Here is a 16,412-nt window from a genome sequence, read left to right as displayed (position 1 = left end):
TTGCAGTCTTTTGCAGGTCCCAAGAATCCAAATGCCTAGTTTTCATTTCCTTGGAAATGGAAGACTGGTTACTTACAAGGGTAAAATCTGATACAAAGTGCATATCCACTGTTGACTGCTAGTTCCCTGAAGACAATTCTAGTGATTGTTAGCTCAGAGGACAATGTTTACAGCCATACCTCTGGTGAACAGATGTTGTTGCTTGTTGCAAGTCACACACACTAGATTTTTTTCTTTGAGTTGCTTCTTCCACTAGTTCTGCTGTTCCAAGATCCATTCTTTCTGACCTCACTACCATTGAAGTACTCATTGTTATCCTGTCTTGGATCACTTAAAGGGTATTATCACATGGGCCAGGTGAGCCCTGTTTTTAAGAGGTGGTTGCTCCTCCCCCTCCTCCTCACTTTCATAAGGCAGCCCTGGGCTTGGGATCAGCATATCAGAGTTCTGGAAGGCCACTAGTTTGTTCATGATTTTTTGACCATAAGCAATGCTCAAATGATACCACAGCCTTCATATTTGACAGATGTGGCACCAAGTAACTCTTTTGTTGCTGAAAAGAAACCATTACAGGACTGTCATTTTACAGGCACAGGTCAGTTTAAAACCTCATTGCAGAGTGAGAAAGCTATTCCAAAGAACAAGTTCTGAAAGTGTTTTGGGGACTGGAAAAAGCAATGTCATAACTTACAATATCTAATGGGGACTATTGTGTAGGGATAACATTGATATAGTCAAATAAAAAATATTCTTTCCAAAAACAAATATTCACTTTATTTTTCAAATGCCTACTGTACAGTAAGATGTGTAACACAGATGGAAAACAGGCAAGAAGGGAGTCAAGAGACTACTATAAAGATTGTGACACAGTAATCTGTGTTGGTGTTTGCTTGTATGCATGTAATTCACTTAAAAGCGTTCTTAGATTTTTGGCTCTGTGACATCATAACCAACCTATGCAAGAGCTTTAAAAATATGAAATTTTAACACAATTTTCACTTGTTTTTGTACATGAGTATTTTTAGAATTTTAAATACAGTGATATTAAACAACATAGGACTCATTACTTTGAGCTTCATTTGTTTGTGTGTTTTTTTCATTTCCATATCAAAATCTCACAATAAGGCATGTATTTTTTAATAATAAAAAGTAATAAAATAATTTATAAAATAATTATAATGTTATCTCACAGCAAATTACACTTCTGCAGATGCCTCATTAGTATCAGTAGATATGGCTTCCCTGTTCTCATATGTCCAGAAATCATTCAAATCTATCAGGATGCTTACTACTGTATCACCTTGACCACTGCATAAAGGAAGAAGAAAAATATCATTTACTACTTTAGAATATTATCAGCAATAAAAGATTAGCAAAGTTTGTTTATATTTCATGTAGATAATGAGTGGTAAATGAGTGAACTCAATGCAATAAGTATATGATCAAGAGGAGAAATACAGTAATTTGTAAGCTTCAGTAGTATGGTCTTTGAAAATAATCAGCACTCTTATGATACATGTCATTGCTTTAGAGAGAGATCAAATCAGGCAATCAACTGAATTAAATGGTTTGCAGAAATCATTATTTATAGGATGAGTAACAGAGTTACAAGGTTCATACACTCTATGAAATCTGAATCCTTGTTATAGAAAAGGTGCTTGGTTTACAAAATGAAGTGGTAAACTTAGATTCAAAAGATGCTCTACTACACTACTGGAGGGAAGTAAATGTAATTTTCACAAACAAAACTTGGTGAGTTGACACATTTTATGTTACATTAGTACATTTTGCATTTTTGACTTGAACATACAAGATAAAAGGCTGCAACAGTTAGGAGGTAATTCATAAGATACAAGGCATTCATTTTTAATGTAATGTATAGTCTGTACAATGAGTTTGGTGTTTATGTAGTTTCAGGACTTTTGTAAGTAGAGTGAAACATCTATTTTACATTTTTGTAGGGTCCATACTCAGAAACTAATAAACTGAGGAAAATGAAGAATCGAGAAAAACATTAAACCCGCCAAAAATAAGCAAATACATATGTAATTGGCATATACGATTAAAAATCATAATCCTCACCAATAGTGTATAAAATCTGTATAAGTGAAGGAATTTAAATGTACAACACAATGTCTATACAATAATTTGTGGTAATGAATTTCATCAGATCCTAAAAAAAGTCACAGACATGTAACAACAAGTAAAAACTTGCCAAAAAATTGAAATTGGTATCTGGGTACAAGGTAATCGAGCTATTTTTCCAGCATGCTACAACCACAAATTACACGCCAAAACATGCAGCTTGAGACAAGTTTTCAAAACATGTTTCCGGCTACACGATGTAGATACCATTTGGAAACATCTTTCAAAACACGGAAACGTTCTTAAAATTCTGGAGCAGAATCAGCTCTTCAGCTGTTTTGCTGCAGCTATTATTTCTTGGTAAAAGAAAGAAAGGAAGACCAGGATTAAAGTCACCATTGGTGAAGAAGTTTTTAGAGAGGATATAACTCACTGCACAAGGATGAGGGGCAATTCCATCCTGTCCTATTCACAGGAACCATATCAGAATTTTCCTTAAGAAATTTAAGGAACCCAAAGAAACCCTAAATACAGATAGTAATATGGGGATTTGCGAACTCCACCTTCTGAATGAGAGTGCCAATGTTTTAACTATACCAGATTACCCTGTTCTCTTGTACTCTTCCTCTGTATATTGTTTAACTTTTCTACAATTATTCCTATTCCTGCAAGATATCATTCTACTGCTTATGTGGTTAGCCATTAGAGAAATGGAATACACAATATATTACATGTGTAAAGGAATTCAGGTGCTTCAAAAAGCTCACCTTCACAATCGATGAAGTACTCTGTAAAAAGATTGAGCCATGACTATGTGAATGTATGTCCTTCGAAGGGGAAATTTAATTCTGGGCATAAATCTTGTTTAAAGTGATTAGAAAGGATGTGACAGAGGTTGAGGGAAATGTTCAGCAATGGACACAACTGTCCATGGTGTGGGAAGGTAGTACAGAAATACCTAATGAAGTGTGACCCATAATTTTTGGATACTTGTACTGATATGGCTGATCAAGTGAAGTTTGGGAATTTGGTTTAATGATCATACAGCTGTCTGACTAACATATACTAAAACAAAAAGTGCTATATGCTACTTAAATGTTTTCCCAAACAGCAGTATCATGCCAAGAGACATGTCCAGTTATTTCTGTACGTGTGTCTCATTATAATAAGAATGCACAAATACATAAAGCCAGGACATAATTAAAATCAGATAATGTATTCTATGACAGAAGAAATTTAGGTGTAGGCTTTCCTGTACAGAGGAAACTCAGGTACAGCAGAAAACCATGTTGTAGGGAAAGTGATCATAGGGCATTTTTGGTTGGGATACCAAATCTGGGGTTGGTCTGTTGCCTACCGCTAAGTCCTTTTATACGATGCCACTTCGGCGACTTGAGCATTGACAATTAAAGGGGTGAGAATGATATAGTCCAAAGCCAAACTCATCTTAAAATACGTTTCTTGTGTTAGTTGAACTACTCACCAGAGGAAGCTACTGCGAAAATATTCTAGCTTTCACTCACTAGATAGCAGAGCAGTTCACACTTGGTGTTCTCATACAGTGAGGAAGTAGTCTTTTCGAGTGTGTGTGTGTGTGTGTGTCACAATTCAAAGCCACAGTAAAATGGCACTGGCAAAGAAGAGGTTATTTCCATGCATAACCAAAAAAGAAGATTCTGAGACAGAAATGGCCAGTTCTGATGGATTACTCATCCAGTGGAAGCGGTTAGTGTCCCTCTGATGAATATTCATCCAAAAATGACATGGAAAGTTGAAAATACTTACTTTTTTAAACATTTAAAAATTGAGGCTTAGGACTGTATCACCATAAAATATTATTGAGTAATTATAACTATTATATACTTGCTAATTAAAATATGTATGTGTTAATCACGAACAATTTACACTTCTCCTATTAATTACACATAATTAGTAATAATTTTAATATTATAAAGCTATTTGTATAATATATTAAGGTATGTTATATGTGTTAAAGTGGCTTTGGTCTTTCTCATTCTGAATACTTTATTTGGCTTAGGATGCTGACGGACGTAAAAGGTCTCCCGGAGTATTTCCTGCTAAAGAACCTGAACGCAGAAAAAAAGAAGAAATATGTGCAATTGGGAAAGGGAAAAATGTAAATGTCAGAGAAATTCTGCCAGAGAGTACATATCTGATAAAACAGGACAAACTGCTGGTGCTAAAATGTATAGTCCTGGAATTGGGTGATTTCAATTGCCAAAATAATTATCTTCTGAGCAATATTAAGATGAAACAAGTGCAAAGGAGGTAACTATGATTAATGAAAATCTGAAATTAATTTTTTATATCATGTATTTTTTATACATAAAATATTATTATTTTGATTAATATATTTTACCTTTTTAGGTACTCAAAAGAAAAGGAATAGCGCAGTTTCGCGGTGAATAGTTACTTTTTTTGTACCAGGTTAAGGTTAATGGCTGTAATATTTTGGTATGCAGAGAAGCATTTTTAAGTGTGCATGGGCTTCAGAACAATCAAGGACGCCTTAAGAACTTACAAAAACAATTGTCTGATGGATACTCTACTTCTCTAAAAGACAGAAGTGGTATTTAAAGATTAATTTAATGTTGCTTCCCAGAAAAACCACAATTTTGCTCTGTTCTGCTTATTTATCCAGCATTTTTCTTTAAGTATAATTTTCAAACATAAATTCACTAAATTTCTCTTATCTGGGCATTTCCCTTTAAAATTACTATTATTAATTTTGTTTCCAGGAAAAATAGGGAATCCATCAAGGAAAATTTCACCAGAAGCAGTTCAGACGGATCAAAAATTCATAAATAATATACCTAAGTAAGCCAGTCATTACAGCCACACACAGAAAACTAATAAAGTGTACTTCGACCATAATATGTTGATTTCTTCATCATCTCAAGAACATTGTTTGAAATATTGCGAAGAAAATAGTGCACCACAAGTAAAAGTTTCGAAATTTTGAGATATTTTTAACTACAAATTTAATATTGGTTTTAAATTGCCATGTTCAGACATGTGTCATGCATGTGATGAATTTCAAATTCAAATAAAAAATGCGCAATTGACCAACTCTTAAGATGTGATTAGAAGATTAAAAATTGAAAGGGAGCTATGTCATGCCAAAGGATGTGCTGGACAAAATATTGTTACACAGTTTTCCAAGTTAGCTAGGGAAAATCCTGAGGAACATCTTGCAATAACCTTTGATCCACAACAATTTTTTCCAACACCCAGGCTGACGTCCGCACCTGCATTCTATAAGAGGAAGTTGTGGACGTATAATTTTGCTATTCATGATTGTGGTTCTGAAAGGGGACATATGTTTGTGTGCAGTGAAGACGAAGCAAAGTGTGGATCTGATGAGACAGGAAGCTGTCCAGTAAAATTCCTAGAAATAAAAAAGTCTCAAGCAAACATTCTTCACATTATAAGCGATAACTGCAGAGGCCAAGGCAAAAACTGGACAACTGTTGCACTAGACAGATCACTAGTGCGTTCAGGAAAATTTATGTCGTTGAACACTGGTTTCAACAAATTGGACACACACAATTGCCCTGTGATAGAGATTTCAATTGAATTGAGAAGCACATTAAGAACAGACACTCCACTGTGTACACCCCTGATGATTGGATTACAGTCATTAGAGAATCGTGCAAGAATAAGCCATTTTCAGCTGTTAAAATGAAGCAAACAGACTTTATAGATCTGATATCTTTGCAGATAAATATTGCAAAGAAGGACAAACATGATTATGGATCTCAGTTCTGATTTTCTTAAGTGACAGCTTTTTGTTTTGATGAAGGAATGCCTCACATTTAAAAGTGAAGTATCAGTACACTGATATTGAAGAATTCAGAACTGTAAATATCACTAGAAAAGGATGAACACTACAGGAGCTTAATCTGTTCGAGCTATCTAGGAAATACTTAAAACCCATTCCAATTTGCGACAAAGAACTCAAAGATGTTATGTCATTGATGCCATTTACACCAGATGTTTCGAATGGATACTTCAAGAGTCTGAGTGAAACAAAGGAAGAAAATGATGAAAATGACACAGAGGTTGATAGATATTGGCTATATTGTTTGAAATATTGTAGTCGCTATCATTATACGTTCTGTAGTATGTTGATGTTCAAATTTTTGTAAACCTTGTATTCATTTAGTATGAGACAGGCCAAAGCCCAATGGTATTTCACCCAAGGGATAAAATATTTTTTTGTTAATAATGTTTAAGTTTGTTCACGATATAATGCTGCACACTGTACAAATAACACCATTGGTCAGAATGACATCAAATTACAATGGAATGTTATTGGAGAAGGGAGAAAATGTATGGCACAAGCGGAAAAAAAGTGTCAATGGTGCCGTATGTATCAGAACATGTAAATGAAAACACTTGTCATGCTTACAACCCATTGAAGTTGGTATAAACAAGTGGATACACAGCTTTTCCTCTCTGCAATGTTAGCCGTGATTGTCTCAGTGCAGGATCGCGCTCTCCTTGTAAAGCTGTATTACAAGAATGATGACTGTGCACACGTCAATCTGCAGAAGTTCTGGACACTGAAGTGTTTGAAAAAAGGCATTTATCCGATGACTGCTGTGGGTCTGGAGAAAATGATTTGGAAATTCGGAAAGATGGGTTCTTTTGGTGTGCAACCTAGTAGAGGGAGGAAACAAATTAATTCGACGTCAGTGGAAGCAGTGGCCACAGCAATGCAGTAGGAGATGAGTGGTGGTGTGCAAATGTGTAGTGCACGGAGAATTGCCCGAACATTGGACATACCCGTCAGCACGGTGATTAAAATCCTACGAAACATCCTTCTTCGCTATCCATTCAAAATTCCCCATGTGCAAGAGTTGCTTCCTGTTGACCTGCCAGCAAGAGAGACCTTTGCTTTAGAATTTCTTACTCTCAAGGAAGTGGACAATGATTGGCCGTGGAAGATTTTGTGGTCAGACGAAGCCCACTTCCATCAGTAAAGATATGTCAATGCACAGAATTGTTGAATATGGGCAATGGAAAATCCACATGCAAATCACCCAGCACCATTTCATCCTGAAAAGGTCACTGCGTGGTGCAGGCTTACAGCATCATTATCATATGCCTGTGTTTTTTTGAAGAGACAGGTGCTTCCGGTCCTGTTAACTGAACCATCATTGGTCAGCACTATGAGTGTCTTTAGCACAACCAAGTCATTCCAGCTCTCCAACAGCATGGATGTGATCATTTTTATGCAAGATGGCACATATCCACAGATTGCAAATCCAGTTAAGCAGCTGCTGAAGCACCATTTCGAAAATGCTAGAATTATCAGCTGCAATTCCCCTACAGCCTGGCTGTCCTTATCACAAGATCTTAAACCGTGTGACTTCTGGCTGTGGGGCTATATGAGAGATGATGTGTTCAGCAAACTTAGCTGCATTGAAGGCACACATTGTGGAACATGACCCTGAAAACACTTCGATCAGTTGTGGAACGTGCTGTTTCTCTGTTTCAACCCATTGCAAAAAACAGTGGACAGCATATTGAACATGTTTTGCACCAGTCGCACAGAAATTAATAATCTGATTTGATTTTGATTGATGCTTTTTATGTGGTTTTCACCTCAGGACAATTGACAACCGACTTTTCCCATCCGATGTGATATGACCTTGCCGTGGTGGATGGGTTTATGTTACTAACAGCATCACACCTGTACACCCATGCACACTGAGGAGTACAGTTTGTTTAATGTCAAATGTACACCTTAGGCATTGTTGTACGATACATTTGTCATTTGTAATTGACCACTATTAAATTATGTTGCTTACAGTGCCATCTATTGTTACATTTTGTGACTATTAATTTTTCTTCCGTCATTCGTTTTCCCCCCTTCTGTGATAATATTCTTTTGAAATTTGATCTCATTCTGACCAGTGGTGTTATTTCTATAGCGGTTTGAAAGTTTAACTTTAATTATAATCACTCTGTATATTAACACATTGGAGAAATAAACTACTTTTGTAGGATACCCAGAAAAGTTGAAATATGATTCATGGATTTAGTTTTAAAATGCTCTTCTGAAAAATTTACATTTTGTGGCTTTGGATTATATCTTTCTCACCCCTTCAATTATTACATACTGATAAGAATAACACAACACCCAGCCCTCAAGTGGATAAAATTTCTGACTTGGCTCAGAGTCAAACAGGTCCCCTGCACAGCAGTTAGGCACATTGACCACTTATCTACAGAGGTGGACTATGAAAATCACTTTAGTCTATACATGAACATGCTCATGTTCTGATGACGAGGTAGAAGATTTCTGTAAACAGTTACTCAAGCTAATAAATGACATCAAACATCACTATAAGACATTAGTGAGGAGGTTTAATATATAATACTAAAGTACTACAAAATTAAAGATTGATTTCCCAATGAGAAATTTAGCATAAAACAAAAACAATTCAGGTCAAACAGCAGTGAAATTTGTCAAAAAGAAAACATGTTCATTCTTAATGCATTGTTCAGAAGGAAGCAAATTAAAAATGGACTTTGCAAAGAGCAAATGGAATTAAAAATGAAATTGACTACATTTTATCACACAACAAAGGAAATATATAAGACGTAAACATGCAAAGCTGTTTTATAATTTCATGAGGTCACACAGTCGTAATAAAGATGCAGAGTACAAATTAGCAATGTTATATGGATACAGGCAGAAGGAACAATTATTTAACACAAAAATAAAATCTCAAATAGAATAAGGCAACTATTAATGAGAAGGTGAGAGATTTTAAATTTTATATCTGAGCCTCAGGTTACTGTAACGAACTTATTACCAAGTCATCATCAGAAGATTTGAATAACTCGACAACTGAACAGGCCCAGGGAGGTGCCTCTCCAGGCCTGTTCAACTGACATGTTACTATGCAATCTATTCTAATCATCATACGATTTGGCAAAAAGTTGAAACCAGTAATGATACCATTTGAGTTACCTGAGGCTGAAATATGTAATTGTTAAAAAGCTTACAAGATCATCACCACATTTCTTTTAAGGCCGTGTGCCTAGTCTATATAAAACTCAAGGAAATTATTGGGAATGCAAAAAAAGTTTTACGCAAATGACAATAAGAATATTGTAGTATGTACTAAATTAAACAAAAAATACAAAAATATCTCTGAAAGGATGAGAAAAAAAACAACAAAAATTTGGCAAAATGAACATCTGAAAACAATGAGAATGAAGAAGAAAACAACAGAGACACTTCTTGTGTATACACTATTATTTTATTGGACAAGTAATTACTAATACACAGATCACTGTATACAAGTGTTTTGAGATTTCTTTAAATGTTCATTTAGTTCACATGATGAATTAAAAACACAGATGGTTAACAACTAAAATACTGATTTCAGAAGTAGCACAAGAAATCAGTCAAGGTATGAAGGAAAGAAGGGCACCTGAAAGTAATAATGCTTGATTAAAACTGGATTAAGCTGGAGCCAAGTACTACAAAAGCTGTTGAAGAAGACGATTCCTGAATACTGGAACAATGCTGTAACTGATCTAATTCAGAGGAAAACATCTGAAGCAAAACAATGCTACAGCCTTCCTTAGCCTTCATCAGCAAGGTCAAAAATTCAGACTGCAAGAGGAAAAATATGAAGAGATTTTTTTAAGGGACAGTCAAATGAAAATGAGACAGATGGAAAAAAGTAAGTAAACTGTTATTTCAAAAGTAATCACCCACCCACATGCTGCCAAGGTTGTTTTGAGTATGCTATAGAAGTTTCACTGGGAAGTCCTTACACATCCTCTATAAATTCCTGATCTCTCCCCATGTTTTTCCTATATTTTTGGAGCCCTGAATAAACGCATTTGCGGCTGTCGATTTGCTTTGGAAGAAGAGGAGCATGTCTGGGTACAATTGTGGTTCCATAGGCGACCACAAACATTTTTCCATTAAGGCACTGACCATCTTGTTTCACAGAGGGATAAATGTATTAACAGTTATGGAAATTACTTTTGAAATAATAAACAGTTTACCAGCTTTTTTTCCCTCTGCCTCATTTTCACATGACTGCTCCTTATATATCAGGTTCACAAACTTGGAAAATGAAAAAGTAATGCTTGTTGATGGAATCTGCATTTTTCTCATGACATTGTACTTACTGTCTATATTGCACATAAACTGTAAGAAATTAATACAGCAAGTCTGAAAGTACGCCTAAAATCAGTTGCAATAAAACTAAAATAATGAATAACCAACACAATGGAAAAAAAGATTGTGAAAACAATGAAGTCATAGAAAAAGTTATGGCAGTCGCAGACAACAACTAGATGGACAAGAACAGAAATAAATAAAAATGTCAAAATGGCTCAGACAGTTTCCATTATTAAATAAAGCCAGTGAGATAAGATCTTTTGACGTGAAAACCATTAAGAAACTGAGGGTTGGTCACTGAGCACTGTAGAGATGCATGTTGGGAATTTCTACGCAACATAAGGAAAGAAATGGATCAGGGAACAGATAGAAAATTAACAAATAGATCAGGAAAAAGACTAGAGTGGAAGATATTCCTATAACTGCAATGTAAGTGATAAAGGAGGTTGGCAGAACATGTATCCACGCAAACAGATGGTAGGTGAGCAATATAATCTTTTTGCTCAATTAAGAGAGATTAGAAACGACCAACCCTACGATCTAATGAAACATGCCTAAATAACATTACAAAACATTCAGGAGCAGTATGAATGTGTGTAGCTGAAGACTGCAATATACGGGCATGACTAGAGGTGGCCTTTATCAAGCAGTGGATGAGCTACGGAAAAAATCTCAAGACATTTTGATGTATGCACCATGGGACATGCCAATGGAAGGAAAAGGGCTTGGAAAAATGCTCATCAAATATAGTGATCATTACTGTGCATATAGGGCAACTGGTACTTTACAGAGTGCTTGCGTTTTTCACTTGGTAGTCTCAGAGCTTTTTTTTGTTTTGTGGACAGAAACACAATTGTGTGTTTAGATCTCACTGAAACAAGATGATGGAAGGATGTTCTTACCCTTGTTGTTTCTTAGCTTTTGAAAGCAGCCTCGCATGAGTGTTACATGAATGATATGACAGTGCAATTGACTATATCCTCAGAGGCTGGGATTCAACTTAGTTGAATAATTGTGGGTTGTCTCAGAACACAAAATTCCTTCTAGAACTAAACAAGCCACACAGATTCATCACTTTGCTTTCACTGTAGATTTCCAGAAAGAAGAGCCATAATTCCACAAGAGACTTTCTTAGGGCCGATTACAAGAATGTCATTAATTGTTGAGAAGACAGCTGTAAAGACCAATTCAGCATCAACTGTGTAGTAATTGCTACAACATGAATTGAGTCTATGGAAGACTAGTAACTTCACCTTCTGAGATACATAGTCTACTTTTCATCATTTATGATTTTTGTTAAAGTGTGTGCTGACTTTCTAATTGGTTTTCAGTCAACTGTAAAAAGTAAATTTTAATAGGTATTTCTGTCAGTCGAAGGGCGGGAAGGATTATTAAAATTACTTTCCTGAAATTTGAAGGAGCAGGCTTCAAACCTCCATACAGCTTGAGGTTTTCTGTGGTTTTGCTAAATCAATTAAGGAAAATGGCAGGATTGTTCCTTTAAATAAATCATGGACAATTTTCTTCTCCATGCTTAATAAATACCGGGCTTCAATTCCAGCTCTAATAACTCTCTCTGACAGAGCATTAACTTACCAGTTTATTAGATCTTGAAGAGTGATTTTAGCTGGATTGGTGGGCTTGACCATGTCAAATATTTCATCACTAACATCTTCAAATGAGACAGGCTCTTGTCCATGTACTACCATCTGTTCTTGTATTGACTGAAAAAAGAAGGTTACTTAGATTCAATTTACAAATAAAGCAAGTGTGACAAAACACCAAACATTTCAGAGGAATGTTTCGGATTTTATGTGAAATACCACATTCGCCCGACTTCAAGATGAGGTTTTTTCCCCGAAATACAGGATAACCTTGTATTTACATATTAATCTATTGGTTCTGAGGTCAAAGCTTTTGTGTTGCGTAACACTTTAAATAGAGATCATCTTACATTTACAGGTGAAGCTTTGGAAATGGAGGTCACATGCAGATTTAATTTGAAGAGTTCAGAAGGATAGGAGGGAGAACAGTGGCATCAGCTTGGCCGAGCACTAGGATGGATGTGTGGAGGAGAGTAGTGAGCGAGCAGCAAATTTTGTTGTGCTACCAACCATGGGAATGTGTACTGTGTATCTTGGCTTTTTATGACCATCTACCACACTTAGAACTGTAGTCTGCCTGAATCCGACAATAGCTGGAACTGAAGAGACTTTAAAATCAGGCACATATATAACAATAGTATACGTTTCTATAGGAGACAAATTAATACTAACAAAAATGTTTGCACAGAACACTTGAAATGCGCAATGACAAATGAAACACGATCTTCAAAGATGGAGCTATGGTGGTCACTGCTCTACAGAACTACTGATTTTCAAATTTGGCAAAACAGTTAAGTCCGTTTCCGAAGCTCACTGATCAGTGTGTCCGGTTGCTATGCAGAGGACCCTTGTTTGAATTCCGGTACTGTCAGGGATTTTCCTTGGTGGGAGGCCTGATAAGAGGTGCACCCAGCCTCATGAGGCTAACTGAGGAGCTACTTAAATGAGAAGCAAGGCTCCAAGGGCAATAAAGCTGACAGAGATCTGGAGAGTGGTATGCTGAGCCCACACCTCTTCATACCACACCCAACGATGCCATTGGCAGAGGATGACATGATGGTTGGTGGATCCTGGCTGGCCGATCAGGGCTAGAATGTGGAGCTTCACTTTGCAACACAGTGAACCCGAAGTGGTATGACTTCTGCCAATTCTGCTGCAAGGAGACAGAGAAGACAACATATTGTTGTCGTACAGTTTGCTAATAGTGTCAGCACTGTAAGAATTGTTAATTGTAGCAATCAATAGTGGATGCAAAATACAGCTGTGACTCTTAAGAAATGCGGATCTATGAATTCACAGTGCAAAATTGCTCAACACATGCAATACAACTAATTTTTAGTTCTTGGTGATTCATGAAGCAGAGGCTATGAACATCTGTGCAGCAGGAAGAAAATTTGCTGTCACTGAAGTGAATGCTCATAGGTGGTGTCAGATGAAGAATAAATTGAAGAACATCAGTAGAACACACTAAATTTTCAGGAGAACGAAGCAGGATATTTTTCATGAACTGGGCCAGCAGGTTGGTCAGTATGTGTGAGAGAAATGTAATGGAGGCTCCCTGATTACTCGAGAAATTATCCAAATGCAGATAATTTTCCAACTGCATGCACTGTGGAATTCAAAGGAAGTTCTGGCTGGTGTGCGAAGATGATTTGGGGACAAGGCTTATGTTATGATGCAGAACAATGTATCTCAGCAACTGCCCATGATATTTGATGAAAAACTAATTGTGTATCAGTGTCATACAATAAATCCAAGAAAATGTCACAATTACATCTTGGCCATATGGGAAATGTTAATCATACACATATTTATTTTGATATTCCAAAAATGTTACTGTTGATGTGAAGGGAGTTAAAAGTGTTCATATAAGAAGTTCTGTCAATGAAAAGCCCATAATAACAGCAAAGCTGGGGGCACTAGCAGATGGAAGCAAGCTCCCCTCTCCATATTTACCTTTAAATGCCAAGAAAAGGGACAGATAACAAATGATCCAATGCCAGATTAGTTGAAGGTTGGTTGGGGCAGAGTAATAGGTTCTCTGCTTAATAGAAGAAAAATGTGGGTGCTGGATTATTTCAGGATACATCTCACCCACAAAGTCAAGGAGCTGATATTGAAGAACAACACAGACTTGGTAATAATTCCTCACAGAATGACCTTAGTTTCAAGTAACATATGCTACTGTGAACAGCCCTATCAGGCTCACCCATGATAGATTTACAGTGAGTGGTTTATTAAAGGAGGCCCTGCCCTCACTGCAGGTGGGAAGTTAAAGAAACCCTTAATACCTATGCTGTGTCAACAGATTCTTACTGCCTGGAGCAGAATATCAACTGGATCTATTATGAAAGGATTAAAAAGGTGTTGTGTATCTAATACCAAGGATGGTTCAAAAGATTGACAATATGGGAGAAGTGCCAGAAATGAAGAAATGGAAGTAAATTTACAAATGAAGACACTGATTAAAAATAGTATTACCACAGAGTACTTGCTAAGACAAAGTAAAGAAGGAAGTGAAGATGAAAATTAATGTAAATCATTTCTTTTTCTTCATTTTGTTTCATCTTGTATTGTTGTTGTCTTCAGTTCAGAGACTGGTTTGATGCAGCTCTCCATGCTATTCTATCCTGTGCAAGCTTCTTCATCTCCTACTGCACACTGCATCCTTCTGAATCTGCTTAGTGTATTCATCTCTTGGTCTCCCTCTGCCATTTTTACCCTCCACACTGCCCTCCAATACTAAATTGGTGATAGCTTGATGCATCCGAACATGTCCTACCAATCAATCCCTTCTTCTGGTCAAGTTGTGCCACAAATTCCTTTTCTCCCCAATTCTATTCAGTACCTCCTCATTAGTTACATGATCTACCCATCTGATCGTCAGCATTCTTCTGTAGCACCACATTTCGAAAGCTTCTATTCTCTTCTTGTCTAAACCACTTATCGTCCATGTTTCACATCCATACATAGCTACACTCCATACAAATACTTTTAGAAAAGACTTCCTGACACTAAAATCTATAACAAACAAATTTCTCTTCTTCAGAAATGCTTTCCTTACCATTGCCCGTCTACATTTTATATCCTCTCTACTTCAACCATCATCAGTTATTTGGCTTCCCAAATAGCAAAACTCATCTACTACTTTAAGTGTCTCATTTTCTAATCTAATTCTCTCAGCATTATCTGATTTAATTTGAGTACATTCCATTATCCTCGTTTTGCTTTTGTTGATGTTCATCTTATATCCTCCTTTCAAGACACTGTCCATTCCATTCAACTGCTTTTCCAGGTCCTTTGCTGTCTCTGACAGAATTACAATATCATCAGCAAACCACAAAGTTTTTATTTCTTCTCCACGGATTATAATTCCTAGTCCAAATTTTTCTTTTGTTTTCTTTACTGCTTGCTGAATATACAGATTGTATAACATCGGGGATAGGCTACAGCCCTGTCTCACTTCATTCCCAACCACTGCTTCCCTTTCGTGTCCCTTGACTCTTGTAACTGCCATCTGGTTTCTGTACAAATTGTAAGTAGCCTTTTGCTCCCTGTATTTGACCCCTGCCACCTTCAGAATTTGAAAGAGTATTCCAGTCAACATTGTCAAAAGCTCTCTCTAAGTCTACAAATGCTAGAAACATAGGTTTACCTTTCCTTAATCTACTTTCTAAGATAAATCATAGGGTCAGTATTGCCTCACGTGTTCCAACATTTCTACGGAATCCAAACTGATCTTACCCGAGGTCGGCTTCTACCAGTTTTTCCATTCGCCTGTAAAGAATTTGCGTTAGTATTTTGCAGCTGTGACTTATTAAACTGATAGTGTGGTAATTTTCACATCTGTCAACACCTGCTTCCTTGGGATTGGAATTATTATATTCTTTTTGAAGTCTGAGGGTATTTCGCCTGTCTCATACATCTTGCTCACCAGATGGTAGAGTTTTGTCAGCACTGGCTCTCCCAAGGCAGTAGTTCTAATGGAATGTTGTCTACTCCCGGGGCCTTGTTTTGACTCAGGTCTTTCAGTGCTCTGTCAAACTCTTCACGCAGCATTATATCTCCCATTTCATCTTCATCTACATCCTATTCCATTTCCATAATATTGTCCTCAAGTACATCGCCCTTGTATAGACCCTCTATATACTCTTTCCACCTTTCTGTTTTCCCTTCTTTGCTTAGAACTGGGTTTCCATCTGAGCTCTTGATATTCATGCAAGTGGTTCTCTTTTCTCCAAAGGTCTCTAATTTTCCTGTAGGCAGTATCTATCCTACCCCTAGTGAGATAAGCCTCTACATCCTTACATTTGTCCTCTAGCCATCCATGATTAGCAGTTTTGCACTTCCTGTCGATCTCATTTTTGAGATGTTTGTATTCCTTTTTGCCTGCTTCATTTACTGCATTTTTGTATTTTCTCCTTTCATCAATTAAATTCAATATTTCTTCTGTTACCCAAGGATTTCAACTAGCCCTCGTCTTTTTACCTCCTTGATCGTCTGCTGCCTTCACTACTTCAACCCTCAGAGCTACCCATTCTTCTTCT

The 16,412-nt window shown here is 36.7% G+C and overlaps 1 protein-coding gene across 1 annotated transcript in view; it reads right to left on the bottom strand.

The window, feature by feature from the left end:
• Positions 1-1,156: 1,156 nt before the first annotated feature.
• Positions 1,157-16,412, bottom strand: part of LOC126092401 (serine/threonine-protein phosphatase 2A regulatory subunit B'' subunit gamma-like) — a 65,231-nt gene continuing 49,975 nt past the window's right edge. The window contains exons 9-10 of the mRNA XM_049907974.1: positions 11,858-11,985; positions 1,157-1,308 (exon numbers count right to left, since the gene is read on the bottom strand). Of these exons, the coding sequence (XP_049763931.1) occupies positions 1,197-1,308; positions 11,858-11,985 (240 nt within the window). The 3' untranslated portion in view covers positions 1,157-1,196. The remainder of the gene's footprint in view (positions 1,309-11,857; positions 11,986-16,412) is intronic.

The sequence above is a fragment of the Schistocerca cancellata genome, chromosome 7, assembly GCF_023864275.1.
Source record: "Schistocerca cancellata isolate TAMUIC-IGC-003103 chromosome 7, iqSchCanc2.1, whole genome shotgun sequence".
In the NCBI taxonomy this organism is placed as follows: domain Eukaryota; kingdom Metazoa; phylum Arthropoda; class Insecta; order Orthoptera; family Acrididae; genus Schistocerca; species Schistocerca cancellata.
This window is presented reverse-complemented; position numbering and strand designations above follow the sequence as displayed.